At 36.3% G+C, this 23,613-nt stretch overlaps 2 protein-coding genes across 5 annotated transcripts; one reads left to right on the top strand and one right to left on the bottom strand.

The window, feature by feature from the left end:
• Nucleotides 1–278: 278 nt before the first annotated feature.
• On the top strand, nt 279–7,083 carry LOC141363740 (proton channel OTOP3-like). The gene is made up of 7 exons (XM_073867217.1): nt 279–655; nt 1,202–1,338; nt 1,521–1,579; nt 1,708–1,835; nt 3,453–4,174; nt 4,821–4,997; nt 6,743–7,083. Exons 1-7 carry the CDS (start codon nt 286–288, stop codon nt 6,911–6,913), a joined length of 1,764 nt encoding a protein of 587 aa, XP_073723318.1. The 5' UTR covers nt 279–285; the 3' UTR covers nt 6,914–7,083.
• LOC129421220 (protein HID1) lies at nt 7,065–22,532 on the bottom strand. Of its 4 annotated transcripts, XM_073867214.1 has the most exons (20): nt 22,355–22,532; nt 20,998–21,147; nt 20,354–20,524; nt 18,581–18,727; nt 18,410–18,493; nt 17,460–17,575; nt 17,068–17,323; nt 16,078–16,134; nt 15,739–15,879; nt 15,398–15,488; nt 13,873–14,024; nt 13,718–13,796; nt 12,939–13,103; nt 12,635–12,862; nt 10,462–10,589; nt 10,251–10,325; nt 9,603–9,694; nt 9,359–9,517; nt 8,225–8,320; nt 7,065–7,833 (listed from the first exon to the last, which is right to left on the bottom strand). In XM_073867214.1, exons 1-19 carry the CDS (start codon nt 22,418–22,420, stop codon nt 8,257–8,259), a joined length of 2,421 nt encoding a protein of 806 aa, XP_073723315.1. In that variant the 5' UTR covers nt 22,421–22,532; the 3' UTR covers nt 7,065–7,833; nt 8,225–8,256. The 4 variants fall into 4 exon arrangements, with proteins under 4 accessions (XP_073723315.1, XP_073723314.1, XP_073723316.1 ...); XM_073867213.1 differs by lacking the exon at nt 7,065–7,833 and having other exon boundaries at nt 8,057–8,320; nt 22,355–22,531; XM_073867215.1 differs by lacking the exon at nt 7,065–7,833 and having other exon boundaries at nt 8,057–8,320; nt 18,410–18,514; nt 18,614–18,727; nt 22,355–22,531.
• Nucleotides 22,533–23,613: the final 1,081 nt, after the last annotated feature.

Genomic DNA, 23,613 nt, shown 5'->3' with positions numbered 1-23,613 from the left:
TGGAGACTAATTTCATATATCGTGGCTTCTAGTGCCAACTTGGAAGGGCCAACAATTACCTGCATAATTGGTATTTGCCACAAAACAATAAAGATGATTGTTTTCAGGATTGTGGTCTCTCTAATGAAATGCTTGTAGTGTGTACATATATGTGTACATATATATACTGTATTAAGCTGACATTTAACGCAGATGACACACCCACTGGTAGGAGTCATTTGTTTATAGGCAGGGAACTTCACACACATCAGTGAGTCTGGTTTATCTAGCTACAGGGTTGCAGTTATGGTGGAAAACTCTGTGATAAATTTATCGTCCAAACCTGTTGATCGTACAACAGATCTGGACCGTGATCAGAACCCAGCGGTGTCATCTGTGCATGGCACTAATGGTTTGACGCGTGCAATGCTGTTGGTTCCCAGTGGACGTGGACTCATCTCTGGACTGCTGGGACTCAATCTGGTTCTCTTTGGTGGCTGTCTGGTGACAGGAGATGCTTTCCAGCTCGGAGAAGTTTTTTTGGAGCCTGAGGTGTTTGTGTTGATACTGATGGTACTGAGCATGATATGGATGCTTTGGTTTCTGCTGTGGGCTCGTAGACTGCCGGGTATCATCCCCTATACTGACCATCATGCAGGGGGTGCTACAGTCACAGGTACAGATATCCTTCATCATCATTACACCATCATCACTGTGTGCTGATCATAACCTCCAAATAACCGCTTATCTTAATAACATTTTTACAAGTCATGGAAATGTTTTAGTTTGCATGGACAAAAAGGTCTCGAAATATTTAATTGGGAAGATTTTCATAATAGCTCTTTGTGTATGAAATCTTCAATATGGTAATTCACAATCACAAACAACATGTCAACAAAGTCATGGAAATATCAGTCAGTAGCTGTGGGATGTGTTTTCCCGCTCTGTGAGATTTCTTATATTTGGACGTATAAACTTTATAAAACATTTTTATACAACGAGATCCCTCACTTACAAGTTTTTGAATGACATTTTTATTTTATTTTCCTGCTCAAAATGATGGCAATATTTTTGACCACACTGTAAACAAATGCAGCATAAAGTTAAAACAACTTGGTCAATTCAACCTACTATTTTAAGTTTTGACCTGTGAATAGTTGACACAACTTTTGAAATTGTTAATATGTAAAGTTGAGTATGTTTGTGTGTGTTTGTGTCCCAGGGGTCCTGTTATTTTTTGCGGGGTCCAGTTTGTTACTGTGTGTCTTCATGATGGGTTACAACATTTTCATGACCTCATGCCGCTCGATTGGTAAACTTTTATTACCCTTCATTGAGACACCATTTCTGTTCATTCAGGTGAGTACAACAAACATTAACCTAAACTCTGTGACCTCATCGTCGCACATACATGTTGTTGTGTAATGGGTTCTGTTTTGTAGTTTCACTGTTTGTTTTTGATCAACTTGTGTGTTTTGTAAGCTGACCTGCTCATATCACTACATATCACTGTACCAGCGTTCTGATCTCATTTCTTACAGGCATATTTACTGTGGGCTCATTCTAAAGACTGTATTGACAAACACACAATGCTCACCAGGTACTGGACATACAAATAAACCTCTATGCTTTTGATTGTTTGAAAAAAAAAACATAAATTTAAAGATTTATATTCCTATATTTAGGTAAATATTTTTTTATTTAAATTATGTTTTTATTGTAATATAGGTTTGGATTGATGCTGACTTTAAGCACAGATGTGTTACTGTGGTTTCGAGCGGTCACACAGGATGCCATTCATCTGGAGATCGAGATGGGGAACCAGATTATACCTCTAGGTGACAAAAACAACACAGGTAGATTAACCCTTTCAGGTCCTCAAATTTAACATGCTTCATCAGAGCAATTTATGAATGCACTGAAGCGTTCATACAAATATAAGGGCCATTGTTGTTGTGCAGCAATTGGGAAACTTCAATGAATTAATATGATTCTGTTGTAATTTAATATTTCTTAATATTTACTTATCATTATTACATAATACTTAAATTTAGTGAAGTTACAGCGTAGCACCGAGCCCCTAAGGTGACATTGGAGCAAAAAAATGTAAAGTTCAATTTCATGTGCTCACGTTTTCAGTTTTTTTTAAGTATAGTTTCACGTGCGCACACTAAACGTAAAAATAAAATTCTGCACGTGAAACTATCGCGTGTGCACGTGAAACTATCATGTGCACACGTGAAAAAGGGGACATTTTCACATTTTCATGGAGCAAAAATGAAATAAAGTTTGGTTTCGCCTGCTCAAGTGAAACTATCGTGCGCGCACATGAAACTATGTGTGCCCACGTGAAACTACCGCGTACGCATGTAAAATTTCACGTACTCACATGATAGTTTCAGTTGAGCACGCAAAAGTTTCACTTGACCATTCCTCTGAGGAATTTAAATTAAAAAAATAAAGCTACACTGTATAAAGTGAAAGTACACTGTAAAAAACATTTTTGTCAAATCAACACATATTTTTATGTTACTTGAACTTAAGCAATTAAGTTAAACAATTTCAACTTGAATTTATAAGTTATGTCAACATTTTTAAGCCAAAACTTAAAATAGGAGGCTGATTTGATTTACAAAACCAAGTTGTTTTTAACTTCGTGTTGCAGAAACTTTTTTTTACAGTAATATATTTTTTCACCCTAAAATTTTCATCTAAAGTGAAACTAAAGTGACATTTTAAGTTGAAAACACTTTTAAGTGTAAATAATTGAAGTAAATTTTCATGTTGATCCAACTTTTAACTTTTTTTTGTAACTTTATTTTTATCATTTAATGCGGCTCCTCACTAGTCAAGAAAGTTGAAATGAATTGTAAATTCAAGTTGATTGAAGTTAAAAATGTAGGCCTATATGCAACAAGGAATTTTTTTTACAGTGCATTTTGAAAATCTATAAATCCGCCTTTAAAGATATAGCATAACATTTTTAAGTTGTATTGTTAACATTAGTAAATGCATTGGCTAACATAAACTAACAATTGACAGCATTTATTATTCTTTTTTATGTTAACTTTAGCATTTATACTGTAAAAAATGATTTGCTGTCTTAAATGTTTTGGAAAAAATCTTTTTAACACCAAAGTTGCAACTAACATTAATAAAGATGAAAAATGCTCTAAAACTACTCTTTTAAAAATGTTGCTTTACGAAGTCATAGTAGGCTATGTAATTAATTTCACATGTCAAATCTGTAATGTACAGAGACCCTAAGGGGACATGGAGCAAAAATTAAATAAAGTTTCGTTTTGTGTGCGCGCGGGATAATTTCATGTTAGCACGCGAAACTGATTTAAAAAAAAAATCTTGCACATGAAGGTTTCGTGTGAGCACATGAAACTAAGCTTTAGATTTTTTTACTCCAATGTCACCTTAGGGGCTCAATGCATAGTAAGATTAACTCATATACACAATTTCAGATTTGGGCAATAGCAGTCTCTGCCGGTGTGCTCAGCGTGCGTGTGTGGTGCTGCAGAAAAGTTGTGCAGTTTTGTATCCGTTTAACCTGGAGTTCTGTCTTATGGCTGGCTGTATGCTGTACGTGATGTGGAAGAACGTTGGCCGTCGTGTGACGGGCGGACATCAGACCCAGAAGATCACGCTGCACAGATTACATGATGGTGGGGTTCTGCTGGGTCCTGTACTGGGTTTACTGGTGCTGCTGACGGGTGTCACCGTGTTTGTGCTGTACCAGGTGTTTGTTGACCAGCAGGCCCAACGTAACACCGCCTTCCTGCTGTTTTATGGTTTCCACCTGGGTTTGATTCCCGTCATGGTGCTGAGCACTTTTGCGGGCACAGTAATCCACACAACCCAGAAGATGGGTGACGGGCACAGCAGTGAGGATGTGACACAACAGGTTAAAAATCCCACTCGCAGTCTAGATGTGGTGCTGCTGTTGGGTGCAGCATTGGGGCAGCTCTCTCTCTCGTACTTATCTGTAGTAGCCGGGTTGTCCCTGGGGCCCAACGGCATCATGGGAAACATGGACATGACGTTCTCCATTCTCAGCCTGCTGGAGCTCCCGATGCAGAATGTGTTTATCATCCAAAGACTGCAATCACACGCCAACCAACCGCATAAAGACTCCAGCTGTAAAAAAACAGAGACAGGCCAGAGAGAAACAAATGTTACAAATAAGGTTTGTTTATTTACGGGTCAGCAAAATACTGTACAGCTCTGGATAAAAATCTTTAGGAGACAACTCCACAATTATTTTCAGTTTTTCTGAATAATTACTGACAGGTACATGTTTAAATTAAACAATAATTTTTATTGCATTCTGTGACAATATTTCTCCTAAATATCATACTGTATTTGCCAAAAATGAAAACTGGACAAACTGGTCAAAATAATGCAAAACTTGCAATCTTTTCAGATCTTAAGGACTGCAAAGAAAACAAGTTAATATTCAATTTTAAATAACACAATAATGTTGAATAAAAAATTAGATAGTTTCTGATAATTCATGATAATTCCCTTACCATAAAGTGTTACTCATGTTTTTTACTTTAATTTAAGAGGAGTCAAACATTTTTATTAATTTGAAACCAGGGATTTCATGTGTCCCATGTTTTTAGTCTTTCACATTGCTCTTATTTTAGTCCTCAAGTTAGCGGACACTAAACTGGATTGCCTAAATGTTCCTTAAAGATTAAACTGAAGTGGTCTCTTCATTTTTTCCAGAGCTGTAAATCTTGTAGCAGATCTTTGTACCATTGAAAACATTTAACATAAGTGTTTACTGTACATCTGAGATACTGAGAGTCATCATTCATGTTCATAAGGAGAAAGGAGAGCATGGTGAGAAAGTCGTGGACACAACAGCAGGTAACGTCCTGTTTGAGGAAGGCAACAACACACCTGACAAAACTACTGACTGTGAGGAGACCCGTGATCATCATTACAGGAACAGGAGGATTATTAAAGAGATCGCAGCCTTTCTTATCATGTCCAACATCATGGTAAGAACTGAAAGATTTCTGTATGCTGTTATCATCACTTCAAAGTGATTGAAGATGTTGGATTTGTTGGACTCAAAGTGTAAAATTCAAACCAAGTTGTATGCAAATACAAGTTTTGACATTTGCAGTCAAAACTTGTAATGCCAGCCTGGCAAAGCTGGTGGGTCAGCTGGTCTTCCAGCCAGACCTGCTAAGTCCAGCTTAAAAATTGTCCAAAACACAGCTAAACCAGCTTTTAACACCAGCTTTTAGCTGTTTTTTCAGTAGGGTTTATTACCAATATATTGAACCATCTGTTTGTATTTTCCTAAACCCCTGATGACAGACTTAAAAAAAAATATCAGTCTATACCCATGTTTTCTATTTAAAATTAGGGAAACATGCATGTGTTATGGATTTGACATATAAAGGACACACTTTTTGTGAGACAACATACTTTGTAAGAATTCCACTGTAAAAAATCCGTAGAAATAGCAGCTGGGTTGCCGGTAACTTACTGTAGATTTAAATTTGTTTGTCTTTACAGAGTAAAACTAAAAAAACAGCATCAAGCAAAACATTCTGGGAAACAAAATCTGAAGCAAAAAAACGGAAAAAGGTTGATGATGATTTCTGGTTCCCAGAATGCTTTGCACGAGGCTGTTATTGTATAGTTTTATTCTGTAAAGATAAAAACTTGTTAATATTTAACATTTATTTAACTTTGAACAAACTCTTGCCAGTAAATAACAAATTTAAATCTACGGTAAATTACCGGCAACCCAGCTGCAATAACATTGTAATTTCTTCGGATTTTTTTACAGTGTAATTTAAAAAACACAAACCAGAAGCAATGATACCAAACAAATGGAGAAACGAACGGCTCTTCAAAAAACATTTACGATTTATTTCAAGTTGTGTATGCAGATTTATGAGAAAGAAACAGCATTATGTATATGATTATTCTGAAATTTTCAATTACTTAACTAGGGAAAATAATACAAAATGCTTTAAAGGGTACATTTCACGAGACTTTTTAAGATGTAAAATAAATCTTTGGTGTCCCCAGAATACATATGTGAAGTTTTAGCTCAAAATATCATAGAGATCATTTATTATAACATGTTAAAATTGCCACTTTGTAGGTGCGGGCAAAAATGTTGTTTTTTAAAATTCAAACGAGTTGATCTCTGCACTAAATGTCAGTGTCGTGGTTGGATAGTGCAGATTAAGGGGCGATATTAATAAGATCCTCTTCTGACATCACAAGGGGAGACAAATTTCAATGACCTATTTTTTTACATGCTTGCAGAGAATGGATAACCAAAACTAAGTTATCTCTTTCACATTTTCTAGATTAACAAAAGCATTGCGGATTCAATTAGCACTTAAACATGAAAAGTCTGATTTTCATGATATGTCCCCTTTAAAAAGTTAACCAAACATTGACATACGAAATATAAGTATGGGTAAAAATTCATTATATAATTTTCATGATAAGTTTAATACTGCCTTAAATGTTATTCAACAAGTGACATTTTGACCGGTTTTAAAAATGAATGGATAACCACCACAGATCTGCACTTTTTTGATTTGATAAACTGATTTTGGTAAAAGCACAGACTACTGCATTTCTTCATCATACCTGTAAATTTACCTGACACATTAGATATGGTCTTTGAGACATCAAACATGAAACTACATTCATCAGGGGATATAAAGACATTGATTTAGTATAATCAGTGTTGTTTAATCCGTCTGTGCAGCTCTGGGTCATCTCAGCGTTTGGAGCTCATCCTCAGTTTGAGAACGGAGTCGGGAAGAAGTTCTACGGATTTTCAGCCTGGTTTATTCTGGTTAACCTGTGTCAACCACTTACCGTGTTTTACCGTATGCACTCTGTTGGTGTCCTGATGGAGATCCTAATATCTGCCTGACCACAGACTCGAAACATAGATTCTGATACATACCGGTATCTGATACATTATCTACAGTAGTTTCCTTTGACAAACACAATTGTTCGCTGACCTACTGCCATTTCATATCTGATTTATTCTCAAAGCGTAACAAACAATATTGAAACAAGAATTTGTTCTTGAAACTTGTGTTTATTTTTAAATGTTGTTTTATTATTTATCCATGATTGTATTTGTGATTTTCTTTGTAATTAAGATATTATGCATTTTTAAGCAAACCACACTACAGACCTCAAAGTTGGGTTCTGATATCACATGTTGTTAAATTAAATGAATATAAGTTTTATTATTTTTCAACAAAAAAATCTAAATCTGTATTTTTTAGTTTTTTTGCTAGCAAACTACTTGGTCTTAAATGAAGCAAACACTGTTTTCCAACAAAGGGTCTTCCACTATAAAAATCTAGTTATGCAGCTATGTGTCAGTAACTTACTGTAGATTTAACTTCACATGCTATCACTGGGCAACAGCCCGTTCAAAGCCAAATGGACAACAAACACGAACAAATCCTTACAGAATAAAACAACAAAATAACAGCCTCATGCAAAGCATTCTGGGAACCAGAAATCCTCATCAACCTTTTTCAGTTTTTTCCTTTAGATCTTGGTTCCCAAAATGCTTTGCATGAGGCTGTTACTTTACAGCTATACCCTGCAAATATAAAGACCTGTTAATGCCTAATGTTCATTCAACCCTAAACAAACCGCTGGCAGTAAACAACATAAAATTTAAATCTACAGTAAGTTACTGTAAAACTGTCAGTAATACTGTAATTTATACAGAAATGTTTAACCGTAAATTCATAAAACAAAACAAAACTTTTTCTTCTTAAATCATCATCTTACACCTTCTAGGTTCTTTAAGGATGTTTAGATGTTTTACTGTAAAACAGAACAAAATACTAATTAAAAATTTTTTTTTGCAGTTACATTTGAAGAGTTTGGTTCTAAAACAAGATAACTCAGTTTTTATTTTTTTTGTCAAAACATGTTTATTATTATGTAATCATGTTTTTATTGTGCTACTTAGCTGTATTTTTGTTATGAAGGTTTAAATCAAAACAAAGCAACTGCAGTTTGATTGATATTAAATGAAATAAAAAACTAAAAAAAAACGCATTTATCTCGTTTTGGAAACAGACTCTTCATATATAATAAATTCCAGGACAGCAGTCATAAAGATTATAAAACAAAAATAATATGCTGTACAAGCACGGTTTACAAAAGATTTCCTGATGTTGTGATTACATTTATCTTAGTTCATTTTATTTACAATGGGAGTTGTTTTGAGTGGTCTTCATGTCTTTAAACTCTCTGGATCTCAAAGAGTTTGACATCGGTGTCGTACCAAACTGGAGGATCCACGGTACTGAAACGATAAGACAACAGGAACTTTTATGTATCTAGTTATGATAATATAAAAGTCTTTGATGTGTTTCTGCAAAGCTAAACTTTTGTAACTTATTCTTGAAATCTAGTGTCTTGGTATAAGTCGGGTGTAGGCAATTCGGTCCTACAGAGCCGCAGTCCTGCATTGTTTAGTTCCAACCCTAATCAAACACACCTGAAAAAGCTAATCAATGTCTTTAGGATTTAGACATCAGGTTAGATTATCAGTGCTTAGGCTAAAATATGCAGGACTGCGGCTCTCTAGGACCGAACTTGCCTACCCCTGGTATAAGTGATATGCTTGCATTCAAATTAATTTGAGTCTCTTTCTTATTGTCCTGTAGAGGGAGACAGAGCGTAAAAACAAAATAATACATCCAGTAGTGTACTGATAAAGAGACATACGTGACCCTGAACCACAAAACCAGCCGTAAGGGTCACATTTTTGAAATCGAGACATATACATCATCTGAAATTTGAATAAATACAACTCTTTGAAAAAATTGGAATCTGGGTGTGCAAGAAAACTGTAAATATTGAGAAAGTCACCTTTAAAGTTGTCCAAATGAAGTCCTTAGCAACACACATTACTAATGATAAATACACATATATTTATATATTTACTATATGAAATGTACAAAATGTCTTCATGAAATATGATCTTTACTTAATATCCTAATGGTTTTTGGCATAAAAGAAAAATCAATAATTTTGACCCATGTAATGTATTGTTGGCTATTGCTACAAATATATCTGTATGGATTACAACTGGTTTTGAGGTCCAGGGTCACATATGTGAATATAAGAAATAACACTAAATGCAATGGCTGTAATCCTGCATATAACAGCAAATCCTATTTTTTCCTATTTTTAACCTTTTATCAGCTGGGAAAAACATCTTTGTGTTATAAATAATAAAGATGATTCTATATAGATGACACCAATAAAAAACCTTTTAGCATACATTCTTGAGGGAATTCATTGAGTATCTTAAAGAAACTGATTTTGTGTCTCTCACCGTAAGTAAATGACGCCCCACATGTATGTACGAAACCACAGAGCCGTGCCCTCGTTGGCCTGATACCTGCGGATGAGGATGGGATGAGGAACCGGCAACAAGCCCACCAGCGTCCCGTGCTGTAGAAACTTCAGGATCTCAGACTCATCAGTTAAACCCCTGAAAGAACAAACGCGCATCATAAACACGGCAAGATTTAACAGCAGGTGCACGCGTGGTGTGTGTTTGTGTATCAAAGTCTCACTTGTCTATGCAGATTTTCTCCACCTGTGGCACCAATACCTGCAGCAGTCTCATTATAGTCTGAAGAGGAAGTTTACTCTTCCAGGAGAGGACCTGAAAGAGAACAGGCAAGACTGTTGACCACACTGGATGCGATTGCCATGCTGTAGTTAAAATGTTTCTTAAGAAAAACACTGACAAGTGTATTTTATATACTACATAACAGCACTACAAATAAATAGCTCAGATAGAAAGGCGCTAAACGCCACCTAAATCAAAAATGAGATGATATTATTGACCGTATTATCTCCTGGCACGTATTATACGTTCATCAAACGCATTAGTTTCAAACTGATTAACCCTGGCTTTCGGACATTCAGAAATATTGCTTTGTTGGCAGAATCAATTAAACGCCACATCCCTTTTTTAGCAAAGTCCTTTAAGTGCAAAAAAGAAGAAATGGATGAACGACGGCACACATACGTTAGATTTAAGTTTTTACAGATTAAAGGAGGTTTACTGAATATATTTTTACCTTTATTCAGAAAGGACAGTCAAGAGTGACTAGAGACTTTTTTGCTTTTTGCACCAATTTATCGTAATTGTAATTCACATAAATGTAGTTTGTCATATGTACATATGTATACGTTTTGTTGGTGTTGTGACTGACCCAGTCCGGAGATGGAGTCCAGTCTGAGGTACAGGACACGCTGTTGTCTTTTCCATCACAATTCCCATTTAAAGACTTCACAAAAAATAAAAAATATAAATCAACACATTATTAAAACATAATTCCTCAAATTAACAATTTCTCTCTGCAAGAAATAAAGCTAAACAGATGACAGGGGTTAAAGGTTAGGGGTAATGGGTCAATGCTATACCTTGTCATCTCTCCATGAGGTTGACACGGGATCTCCTGTTTGAAAGCTGTGCTCTGATTGGCTATTCTGCAGTAATACGGTACTTCCATCCTCAGAAACTTGTGACTTTTCTGTTAGTTTATCAATGCCTGCAATCAACAACAAACCAACTCAGATATTAACTTACCAATGAATATTCAGTAATGCTGGACGAAATGGACAAAATTTCTAATGCCAATATACTTCCAAATTTTAGTCGATACGATATAAATCTGATAAAAACGTCTTGGGATAAACTGCTAAGAATGCCCACAATGAATTTCTGTACCTACAAACTTTTGAACAAATTTGCCAAGTCTATGAAGACTCCACCTATAAGACAATATAATAATAAAAAAATAGTATAAATAAATTGATGTTCATTTTAATTAGTATTTTATGGAGCCCCTAAGGTGACATGGAGAAAAAATTTAAGTTTAGTTTTGCATGCGCACGTCAAACTATCGTGTGTGCACGTGAAATTATCACGTACGCACTTAAAACTTTCGCGTGCGCACACGATAGTTTTGTGTGCGCACACGATAGTTTTATGTGCGCACACGATAGTTTTATGTGCGCACACGATATTTTTTCGTGCACATGCGAAAGTTTCAAATGCGCACGCAAAACTATCGTTTGGGCATGTGGTAGCGAAAGTTTCAGGTGGCACACCGAAGTTTTAAGTGCGTACGCAATAGTTTTACGTGCTCACGTGAAACTAAACTTTTTAAAAAAAATCTGCACATGAAAGTTTCACGTGAGCACATTAAACTAAACTTTAGATTTTTTTACTCCAATGTCACCTTAGGGGCTCGGTAGTATTTAGCCTTAAAGGGATAGTTCGGCCAAAAACGATATTAAACCCATGATTTACTCACCCCCAAGCTGTCCGAGTTGCATATGTCCATCGTTTTTCAGACAAACACATTTTCGGATATTTTAGAAAATATTTTAGATCTTTCTTTTGATTAAATGTAATGTTACGGGGTCCAGCAATAGTCCACGACCTTCAAGTCCAAAAAAAGTGCGTCCATCCTTCACAAATTAAATCCAAACGGCTCCAGGATGATAAACAAAGGTCTTCTGGGGGTAATCCGTGCGGTGTTGTTGTAGAAATATCCATATTTAAAATGTTATTAACTTTATTAACTAGCTTCCGGTAGCGCCGCCATCTTAGACTCAGGAGAGAGTGTGTACGTAGTGTACGCACTTTTCTTAGTGACGTATGACAAATCGGAGGGCGGGGGACAGAGCAGCAACAGAGAAACCTCTGTCTATGCTGCGTAAGCGCTCATCCTGAATGCATATGACTCTAAAATGGCGGCGCTACCGGAAGCTAGTTAATAAAGTTAATAACATTTTAAATATGGATATTTCTACAACAACACCGCACGGATTACCCTCAGAAGACCTTTGTTTATCATCCTGGAGCCGTTTGGATTTAATTTGTGAAGGATGGACGCACTTTTTTTGGACTTGAAGGTCGTGGACTATTGCTGGACCCCGTAACATTACATTTAATCAACAGAAAGATCTAAAATATTTTCTAAAATATCCGAAAATGTGTTTGTCTGAAAAACGATGGACATATGCAACTCGGACAGCTTGGGGGTGAGTAAATCATGGGTTTAATATCGTTTTTGGACGAACTATCCCTTTAATACAAAATTAAATGTAAACTCACTGTCAAATAAACACAAGACTTTAAAGGTCACCTTTAATATTAATAATGTGCACCTGAACATCAGTGAGTAATACACACTCCAAATCCCACCCAAATTTATTGATCACATGGTGACAATGATATGATTTGACGCAAGGTACAGAGAAACGACTTAAATCCGATCAGGCATCAGAAGAAGCACCTTGACCCGCATTTAACACGCGCTTTTAGACGTGACATGAATGGACATGGTACGCTGTAATGTATATCGAAAATGTGTTTAGAAACCATATCACCATTATTGGAAAAAAGCAAAATATATTGGTATTGAATTATTATACATTTAATAGTTTTATTTGCATTGATCATCATACTGTCAATGAATGACTGAAAACATGTCAAATGTGTGACGGTTGTGAATCTGGCACAATTTTAAAAAAGCATTGTGACGTGGTTAAGCCAAATTGTGAAATACTGTGTGATAAAGTTTACCTGGCATTGCCTTCAAGCTTGCATTGAGAGTGCCTGTTTGTACAGGTGTGGTTTTAAACGCTCCATCACCGGTCGTCATGTTTAAGGGATTATTCGACTCAGCATGATTGTTGCTTCTGCTTCTCTTCTGCAAAGCTTTCTGGATGGAGATGATGTCTGCAGAGAGGTTGGCCAGCTGGTGGAAGAGACTGCGCTTTCGAATGATGCTGTAGACTAAGTTAAAGTTCCCTGATTGATAGAAAGAGCAATCTATACAAATCTGATGACATGACTGCATTCAGTGGAGCTTCAGTAACACGCTTACCATCAAACTGATACTGGATGATGTTGTTAAAAACTTCGAGCAGAAAGAAAACCAGGTGGTGGTTGAACGGCGAGGAGAACAGGAACCAACCGTTGGAGAAAACTTCTAGCAGGTGAAGGAGTTTGTTAGCGCCGACCATAGACAAACTCTTCAGATAAGGAGACACTGAAATACAGCAGAGACCGAAAACTCATGATTAATGAAGTGTTGTAGTCAAGATCACCGAGACAAAGACTTTAAGGGGTCAAAAGACCAAGACCAGACCAGCACACATCAAATTTACCTGAAAGTTTCCTAAAGGTCTAACCCTAAAAAGTCATAATAGTAATAATAACAAGTCGTCATCAGAAGTCAATTTGATGTAGGAATTTTCCTAGGTTTCTTTGAGTAAACAAAATGCTAAGGAGATGATATGGATTTGTTTCTAAACATTTTTAATGCCAACCAAATAATCAAAAACAGCTCTCTTGCTATTGTGATATTGCCTAATTATATAAGATGTGAAAATATAAAAAGTACATTTTGCAATCATATCTAGATTATTTTGGGCATTTGTATTAATTTTGTTGCCATTTTTGATGTAATACCAATTCATTTTTAACATGGCACAACATAACAAAATACATCATATAAGAACCAAGATATTGATTGGAATTGAAGCTGGAAGTGTTAAAATATGACACTCCAAACACTTATTAAAAGTCAAGATTAAAAGTGGCCTTAAGTACTACAACATTTAATGTTAACGTGTCTTCTGCAGTAGAAACAAACAGACTCACCGTTGACTATGATGGTAAGCAGACAGTCGTAGAGCGGCTGAAGTCGCTGGTGTCCGCTGGTGATTATCTTATGAAAAACCTGACGAGTGCATGAATTATTTCTTTTAATTCTTACTAGATGTACTGTATTTACATTATGTGTGGCTATATCTCACCACTATCAGCAGGTCAGCATGATTCCCAGCAAACACGCTAATGTCCATCGGCACGCGTACGGTGTAGGGCTTATTGAGACGCACCCCGAAATTCCTCTCGCCGCTCAACAGCAGCAGGATGAACACGCCGATGTGCACCAGTCCCACTCGTGCTGAAAACACACAGGTATACAAATACATATGAACAACATTCAGTACCTAATAAAAGCAAAAGTTAAAGGTCCATGAAAACGTCAATCATGAGAAGTATTCCGTTTTTAACCATACTAATATCTTAGATGTCAATATTTGGTGGTTTAAATATCCATGCAAAGTCTCGGTTAAAGTTTTTTTCATAGTTAAGTGCAAATTTCTAACTTGTCATGTCCCTACTGGACTGATAACATTATTTCTTCTTCATAAATGCGCATAAAAAATGAATATTAAATGTTCTTTGAAGAGTTGTCCCTTCTCCATTTGTTGGGTATTATTGCTTTAATTCACAGAATTCCTAAAAATGTTGATAAAGAAATTATATTACGAGTTTTGACTGCAAATGTCACATCCATAACACTGATATTGCTCAAAGACAAGATGCAACATTAGCTTCACCCATTAAAATGGCCAATACATTTAAATCAGAAAACTCTGATTTTTTTCATAACCATCATCATCATCATCATCTCACCCCGGATTTCCACCGACTGCGGAGCGGCTGCAGATCGGCTCCGCTGCGTTACGGCTCCGCACTCTGCCGTCCGCCAATACCCACCGGATCCGTATTTGTTGCAGAGCGGCTGCGTGCTGAAGTGACGAGGACCCGTGAGTTCTCGCAAATTCACATGAAGATCGCGCGATATGTAGTTCTGTCTCCGCCCATTATGACGTTGAATTATGACGTTATTACAAACCAGCCCAGATCACAACACGAGATCTCGCTAATTCAGGTATGATCACGCGATAAAGTCATGGCTCCGCCCTGCGGAGCTGTCCGGCATCCGTCAAAAATAGAAGCTCTGCGTATTTGTGCCGGAGGGCTGTGGATGGCCGGAGCTGTGACGGATTCGGAACGCAGTCAGTGGAAATACACACATTGAATTGAATGGAAACCGATTGACTCCGCCGCCGTTCCGCAGCGGATCCGCAGCCGCTCCGCAGTCGGTGGAAATTGAGGGTCATAAAACTCTAAAAATGGACATAAAGGTGAAAATTAATGTGGCATTTATATGAGTAACTTTGTAGCTATGATAGGGTGACCATACATGCCATTTTTCCATGCGCCGTCCTGGCCAGGATTTCGCGTGCGTCTTCCGGAAGTCATATTCGTCGACCGTATACATCATCAAGGACATTTCAGTAAAAAAATACAATCACTGTAATTTCATTCTTACCATGAAATGTAACGATTGCTTTTCTGAAATAGAGCCTGAAATAATAAACCTTGATGCTGTTGACAAATACGACTTCTGGAAGATGCACTGCTGAAATCCATGAAAAATGGCATTTATGGTCACCCTAAGCTATGACATATTGTCCAAAGACTCACACTGATTGGCTCGGGCATCGTTCAGATAAAACAAAATTGGCACCAGAATCTCCAGCACATCACTGCTTTTCAACACATAAAACAAGAACTTCTGCAACACAGAGATGACAAAAATCAAAGTCTGAAATTTACAAATATAAACTGCAGACACACATTCACACAAATACTGAACACTTCTGATGTACAATAACTTTAAGCATCAAAACCACAAATAGTGAGTTTCTCTCACATTTTGATTGCAGGGTTGTAAAAATCTGCAAACCAGATATGAAAATAATAATATAATACAGCACTTATCCTTAAGCGTGTATTTGTGTAAGATTATGAGGTCTTATTGGTACCTTGTTAAGGTCACAGAGTTTCCAGAAGAGCACCAGCAGCTCCTGATGAAACTGAATCTTCTTACAGGAATTGGGCAGATACGTCTGTAGCACTGGGTTATTCAATAGTACACTGATTCCTCGCAAGATAAAATTAAAGTCCTACAGAGAAAAACATAACATAGTTAAGATCCTCGTTTATAAACATAATACATTAACTAGTGAAGATGCTTTTAGTATTCTTAATGAATACAGTTTTACATCACAAATCACACCATATTGTATAGTGGTGGTCGAGGGAGAGTATTTGTTTAATGAAGTGTAAGATGGAGTGTTTGTGTTTGTATAACAGGATCTCACCTCCTCTCGATGAATTCGGGACAGGTAGTTTACAAACAAATTTTCAACTTGTGTGGCCTGAAACAAACACACATAACATATCATATCAGACACTCACCTGAAACCCAAACTACCCACCTAGACAGCATTTTATAGCCTGTGATATGCGATATATGATAACTTGCCTAAAGATGCAATACACTGTGCAATACAACAATGCTTTAAGTTTATAATAATATCTAATAACATAATATATAATAATATATTTAAAAATGGAAATGCATTTCACAGAGAGCATTATTCTCTGCAATCTGCACTGACCTAAAACTTCGACGACTATACTTAACCTTTTGTCCCAAATATAAGATGACTCTGATTATAAGATGCGCGAGTGATTTATGTGTTAAGTCAATGCAAAGATGGGAATAGGCATCCTACAAATGGCACAGTAAGCACGGATGGCACATTCCGTGTGAATTAAGCATTGCCTTGTGATTGCATTGCAAGTTGAAAAATCGGATTTTACGCCATGTTAACCAATCAGGAGCTTGCTCTCTAGCAGTGAAGTGATTACAGGAAGCGAGCGGAGGCAGAAAAACAAAACAACAGTGGAGGACAATCATCATCGCTACACGAGACACCTTTGTACTTTTACAGGAATTAAAATGTTCTTATTTGGAAAAAGTGAGTGAGGAGGTCGAACAATCTGGTAAGTTTACTCAATTTGAGCTATATAAGCCCCTCCCATTATGCAAATTTACGTTTGAATGTCTCGAATGACTAGAATTTCCCCCGTGAATAAAGCGGGTAATTTCAAAATGTTTAAGCGTCCAATTATGCGCAAATAGCACGTTTTTGCCGCCTCTCTGGTGTCAATGCACAGTAAAGCTTGAATATAAGACATCATTTATAAAAAGCCATTTCCATGAAAAAAAGTCTTATTTCCGGGATAATACAGTACATCATCTTGCAAATCTAATAGGACGGCATGGATATGTACGATGTCTTTACCTGGGATCCCTCAGCAGGTGTCTTCATGTTGGAATCAGATAAGTTAGTGTCTTGATTTGTGCTCAGATTCGTGAGGTTTGTGTTTGTGGCGTCAATGAGCTCTTGCTCCAATGAGACGATTAGGATCTGCAGCGCCAGCTCCACTAGCGCCCCCCGCTGGTCAGAGAACATCAGGTGATTGTACGGAATACCATACCCGATAGGATCATAAGCGCACACCACATTAAGAAGAGAGGTGAAGAGTGGCAGGGCATGTCTTAAAGAGATAGAAATCAAACATATATAAGGATTTAAAAAAACTTCCCAAACTTTTGTTTCAACAGGAAATTTACCAACACTGGAAAAACTCAACATGCAGACTTGAATTTGTATGTGTGTGTGTGTGTGTTAACCTGTTTTCTCTAGAGCAAAAGAACGACACCCAAGGATTAATTGTGTGTTTGTCAGATGGAGACTGGTACATGTCTTCTGAGAAACATGTTAATAAAAGCTTCAATAACTCTGTCCTGAAAGAGAAACAGAGAAACATTTATAATTGGGGCACATTTGTTTTCTACTTCTAATATTCTAATCTCATATACTATTTAAGAAGAAAAGTATCTCAATTAGGAAGTAGTGTGAGCGATATAATAGCTGTGTCCCAATTCAAGGGCTGCGACCTCATAAGCATGGGACCTTAAAGATGAGCACTCGGTCTTTCAAGGTGGCAGCCTCAGAAGTTCGTGAAGAGAACTGAAATGAGACGGTCTAACCTTCGGACGACCCATAATTGGCGTCACCTGCTGCACGCACCTGTCAGCAGGACATAGCAGAAACGTTTCTGACTTATTAAAATAAATATGAAATCAGAAAAATATTAATTTAGTTTAGAAAATATGACACGTTGATGTAGATTAAACTATTCAACAGTATATTAAATTAATCAACATTAGAAATATATGCATCATAAAAATAATAATATTAACACAAAACATAACTTATAATACTAAAACAGTGACAAGAAAAAATGTTTTCTGAAAAATACACTTTTTTAATAAAGGTTTTAATTGTTTATTTTAGAATATCCAGCCATTATGCAGCGGTGGCAGGCGCACAATGAATCTTGGGATATCCTCGGCTGTTAAGGATCCATTCGTTCTATCCTTAACATCGCGGAGAAATGAGGACGCATTTTGAGGCTTCATTCTAAGCATCCTTTGAATTGGGACGTCCTTACCAGCCTCAAGTCGCGCTGCTGTGACGCAATCGGTCTTAAAATACGTCCTTAGAAGGTCGCAGCCCTTGAATTGGGACACAGCTAATGATATAAAGAGCTGGAGAGGAGTGGGTGGAGTTCTGTCCTATTGGAGTCATGGGTGTGGTTAAGGGGCGGGGCCTGAGCAAATCCAACTCCAGCTTCCCAGATGAATTCACAGCTGTCTATGGACTGAATATCACCAGCATTATTCTACACAAACACACAGTGATCGTATCATATTTATAACCGGTGTAACACAGCAAGTCATAAACTGACCGTGTCTGAGATATAGAGATATAAAGGGGTTACCACACTGGTCCTGTGGTTATTCTCCACAGTGAAACCTGGGCAAAACAGCAAATCAGCTATAGCCGTGAGGAGAGACTCCGCCAGCGGTCGTGTGGATTCATCATCACTTTCATTCTGTGTTCACATACAAACAAAATATACCGTAACTAGACTTGCAATGACAGCCAATAATACCGTTTACAAAGATAATTTGTACAATATTACCATGGAGAATATCGTGTATAACATATTAGCATAGTTGTTTACATTTCTCTGAAATTTTAGTACTTTAATCAGTAGTTGCTCATTTAATTATCATGCTTAATTTAAAGTTGGTTATTATTTCCATATTCACATTAGACTTTATTTACATTTAAAGTCGCCATGAAATGGAAGTGACGATTGTCTTATTTTCCCCGTGGTGACGTATATCTGAGTTAAAGCGACACTGCTGCAAAGTCCTTGATTATTACGCCAGAATGAAAGTATAGTTCTAGCCATATCGGCCTAGAAAATCACAATTTTAAATTTTCTGTCAGTCTTAGTACACGATATAACTACAGAAGAGTCAAGTTTTAAATAGGAAAAATATCAAATGAGCTATGCTAAGCTATGCTAAAAGTGGTACCGGCAGACCCGAAGATCAGCTGAATGTATTCCAAAACAGTAAAAATCAAATATTTAACACTAGAGGAGCTGGAAAATGAGCATATTTTCCAAAAAAGTGAAGTTTCCCTTTAAAGGGCTTTGAAATGGAAAAAAAAGGAGTAGGATTGAATTCCTGAATTTGTTTATCAAGAACTGATTGGATCGTTTGAAGTTGGGTCCGTTTTGGGTCCATCGTTTTTTTGAGGAGGGGAGGAAGTTTGCGTTTTTGATTTAAGATTATGAGGGCACATTATCTATTAATAATAAATAATTAAGCTCACAGATAAGTCATTTGTAACAAAATACCATAATATTACTAAACAAATGACAGTTTTTCATTTCAATTTCGTTGTGACTTTAGATCAGTACTTGTTTTGTCATAAAATGCTAAACTTATTTGCATATTTAAATTTTAATAAATCATTTCAAACATAAACCATATTATATTATATTAATATTTGTAAAATATATGGCAATATGTTCTGTAAAATATTCAGTTAGCTTCTTAAAAGATCAATTTTTTAAATTATTATTTATTTTGTGGTAAAAATGTAAAATTATTTAAGCAATAATATTTTTAATATTTGTATTTAAAACGCAACTAAAGCATAATTAAAAACAATGTTTATTTTTAAATATAACCGCAATAAAAGTCCCCCCAATTACACAACATAAGAAATTGACACATCACATCCAACAATCATCAGGCTGAGTGTGGTTTCCTTATGATGTCAAAAAGCGATGTAGAAAATCTAATTGATTCATGAGAGATCTGCTCTCCTCATCTGTGTTGTGTCTCTCTGTATAATTACAGGATATTTAATACACCTTCTTTCTTCAATACAAACACAATCAGGTCTGTGTTCATAGCTGGTAACAGGAGACTCCAAAAATGCAGGAAAAAGTTCACTCTCTCTCTTACACACTTCATGTTTGAAACAAACGTTCACACTGGGTATCTCAAATACAAACAACTTTACTGATGCTAGTTTAGAGAGTTTATGAATACGCTACCTTCACCACACAACTGTTAAATAATGATGCCATCTAAAAACATATCACATCTTCTTCATTATCTGTCCTTTAAACTAAACATTCAAATGTACTTCTCACCCCAGATTTTCCTGCTCTGGGAACAGTAGACCAAAAGAATCCATGCCAGTCCGGATCTTCAAAGATGTACGGCAGAATCCGGGTCAGCAGACGAGTGCATCTCAGCACAATCTGTCTGTCTTTCTCGCAAGCACAGCCGGATTCTGCGTTCAACACGAGTCTCTCAACCGCCTGCAAAACACAGCACTTTTCAGTTTAAAACTTATTAAAAATACACTGAGTATCAAGTACAAGCTAACATTAAATGTACATTCATACATAAATGTACTTTACATTTTTGGAAAAATCTGTTTTATCCTACAAGTGATGGTGGCCAGCATGTTGTGATCACATGACAAGCAAATACTGTGAACTTTTTAACTTTGCTCATCAACAAACAAAAACCTTTACGCATATTTGCTCCTTAAGAAACAAATTTTTTTAACAGCTATAAAATGAAAACTATATTTTTATCCGTATAAAACATCATGTGGGCAAGTAAGTGTTTCTGCAAAATACAGTGATTTTCACACTGAAGCAGCAGTAATTCTTTCAGCTTAGTAGAGGTTAACCTGCTAGAGATGATAAATAAAACTACCATCTATGTCCCACATTGCTAGTTTAGTTACAATAAATGATTTGAGACGTGATTTGTGATACTGAACCTTATAGCAGAGGGTTGCCAAATTGGAGGGAGACTCCTCTCGCACAGCACGGATCTCAGCAGCAGGAATCAATGCAAAAATATCCTGAGCTGTCAAATCACTGTCAGTCCAGAACTGATCCCAGAACACATCATCACAGGCCTCTACGGGCTGCAAAATCACATGAGAGTCAAACTCACAATCTTTTGGATTTCAGGGTAAAAGTGTTTTTAACAGGTTTCATGTGATTCTCACAAGTTTGTTTCATTAAGCGACCTACTAATCTAATTTAAAAGCTGGAAACTTTCCATTGGAAATTTATGGGAATAAACTGTGAATCAAAAAATTGCAGAGTTGCCTATAACAGGGAATATCCTCCATATATCACTCGAGGGGGGATTTTTCATCATATTCTTCCACCTTCTGCTAGCCAGTTTTGTTATCATACAGAATTACTGTACCACCCAAAAGTTTGGACACATTACTATTTTTCATGTTTTTGAAAAAAGTTTCTTATGCTCATAAAGCCTGCATTTATTTGATCAAGAATCATTGTGATTTTTAAAGGATTTTTGATCAAATAAATCCAGGCTTGATGAGCATAAGTGTCAGGTAATATAAAATATTTATTACCTTCCATGCATGTCTTCTTATGATCAAACATATTTTTATGTTTGTATATGATATAGTTTATATAAATTTCCCAAAATTTCCAAATAATTTCCATACATTGCTGTAAATTCCCATAAAGTCCTGTTAAATTTCCAATTTGGAATATTTCCAAATTTCCCCAGATTAAGTTCCCATGGAAATTTACCAAAAACTTTCTGCCCTTTTGAAACCATTTTAATATTTCTGTTTTTATATTTATTTTACATTTGTAAGGACATTTTTAAAAATATCCACAAGTATAGTTAAACACATGTGTTTTTTCGTTAGATCTTTCAGGCATTGTTGACAAAGTTTAACATTGATTTTCTGGGAGGGGTATTCATAAATCATAAACCACCACAAATTTACCATTGACTCACTACAGTAACTATAATTTAACAGTTATATTTGGTCGTACAAATTGTAATTAATCCGACAAATAACCACGGTTATGTTATTTACACCCTTTCTATATATTATGTCCATATGGGTAACACAAACTTTATCTCTTTCTGTTACCTTGCATACAGTTAAATGCTTTGACAAGTTAAAGATTAACTTTAAACGTAAAGTTAAGCACTTCAAACGAGTTTGTAAAGTTATCAGGTGAATGTTATTAATTAGAAAATGAACGACAGTCTTCCATCTGTTACAGTTCACAGCGTTGTTTTATCATTTATACTAAACAACATAAATATTCTTAATCTTTACACAGAATAAAGCTCACCTGTGTTTTGGTTGTAAGCTGTATCACCGCTTTTCTGAAGTTAAGTTTGGTGTCAGAATTACCCATCTTACTAACTTCGGTTTTCCGTGACCGCGCGGCGCGCACCTGAGAGACGCAGGCAGGTGACCGATCCGACTACGGCAAATGGTTAGCTCATGAATATTAATTACGTAAATGCGACGTTGTTCAAAACTTTGCTGTAGCGTCCTGTACGTAACCTAATTTATATTCATGAGACACGCCTTCATCATAGCCGGTTTCGTGATTGGCCAGCTGACTGCCGCCAGTTATTCATTCAACCAAACAGGTTGGCTGACTAGGCTAGCGTCCCGTTACGTAATGAATATTCATGAGCGAGCCTTCGCCTGAGGATTGGTGAATTCGTGAGCCGGATGTTATCCGGGTGTGTTAAGCACATATTTGCAGAATGATTACGCTTGAAAAGCTGAGGGTTTAAAGCCTGTTTTGAGATCAGTGTGGCCTCATTGAATACAATGGGGTGTTTCCTTAAAATAACACACATCACCATCTATAGTCCGCAATATTGTAAATTAAGATGCAGGTAAACTGTGGGGTAAATAGCCTATATATACACACACACAAGGAGCACGTGCTCTACTGTAAGTAAATGATTATGAAAGTACAAAACATTCTGGAAAAAAAAAACAAATATATGTGGCTTTTTGTTTCTGCATGAAACCCTACAATTAATTCACACTTTGAATAGTATTGGTTAGCAATAGAATTAACTAACTCAGTTGTCTTCAATGTTAGGTTGTTAACCCTTACTAAAATTAACAATAGGTGAACTGTAGTAGTCAGTTTTTTGGTTTTATTTGCAGTGATACATAGTAACCATCATTTCATGTATGATCTCACCATAGTATTTGTAGTACAACTATGGTTTTACAAATGTTAATCAAACCACCAAATAAATAACTAAAGAAAAACATTCTTATATTTATAAGGGAGGCTAAATAGTGAGTAAAAAAAATTAAAAAGGAAGTGTTTTTGTTTATTAAACCATTGCATTGCATGTCCTCGATGTTTCCACTTAAAGGTATAGTTCACCCCAAAATGAAAATTATATCATTATTTTTTGCATCCTCATGTTGTTGTAAATCCGTATGAATGTAATTTTAATTTGTGTGAGGAACACATAAGACAATATTTTGATAAATGATGGCAAGCACACAGCTGAGTGTAACCACATTGACTTCCATAGTAGGAAAATCAAATATTATGGAAGTAAAGTGATA

Source organism: Misgurnus anguillicaudatus, chromosome 4 (assembly GCF_027580225.2).
Source record: "Misgurnus anguillicaudatus chromosome 4, ASM2758022v2, whole genome shotgun sequence".
NCBI lineage: Eukaryota > Metazoa > Chordata > Actinopteri > Cypriniformes > Cobitidae > Misgurnus > Misgurnus anguillicaudatus.
Note: the sequence above shows the minus strand (reverse complement) of the source record. Positions and strands in the feature narration are given on the sequence as shown.

Excerpts from the sequence above, each read along its gene's own strand:
- LOC141363740 (XM_073867217.1), top strand. The coding sequence starts at position 286 with ATGGTGGAAAACTCTGTGATAAATTTATCGTCCAAACCTGTTGATCGT. Across the intron at positions 1,836-3,452 it reads AGGTGACAAAAACAACACAG|ATTTGGGCAATAGCAGTCTC; the intron begins GTAGATTAACCC and ends ACACAATTTCAG. Across the intron at positions 4,175-4,820 it reads AAACAAATGTTACAAATAAG|GAGAAAGGAGAGCATGGTGA; the intron begins GTTTGTTTATTT and ends CATGTTCATAAG.
- LOC129421220 (XM_073867214.1), bottom strand. The coding sequence starts at position 22,420 with ATGGGTAATTCTGACACCAAACTTAACTTCAGAAAAGCGGTGATACAG. Across the intron at positions 21,148-22,354 it reads AGCTTACAACCAAAACACAG|CCCGTAGAGGCCTGTGATGA; the intron begins GTGAGCTTTATT and ends GTGATTTTGCAG. Across the intron at positions 9,518-9,602 it reads GAGAAAATCTGCATAGACAA|GGGTTTAACTGATGAGTCTG; the intron begins GTGAGACTTTGA and ends TTGTTCTTTCAG.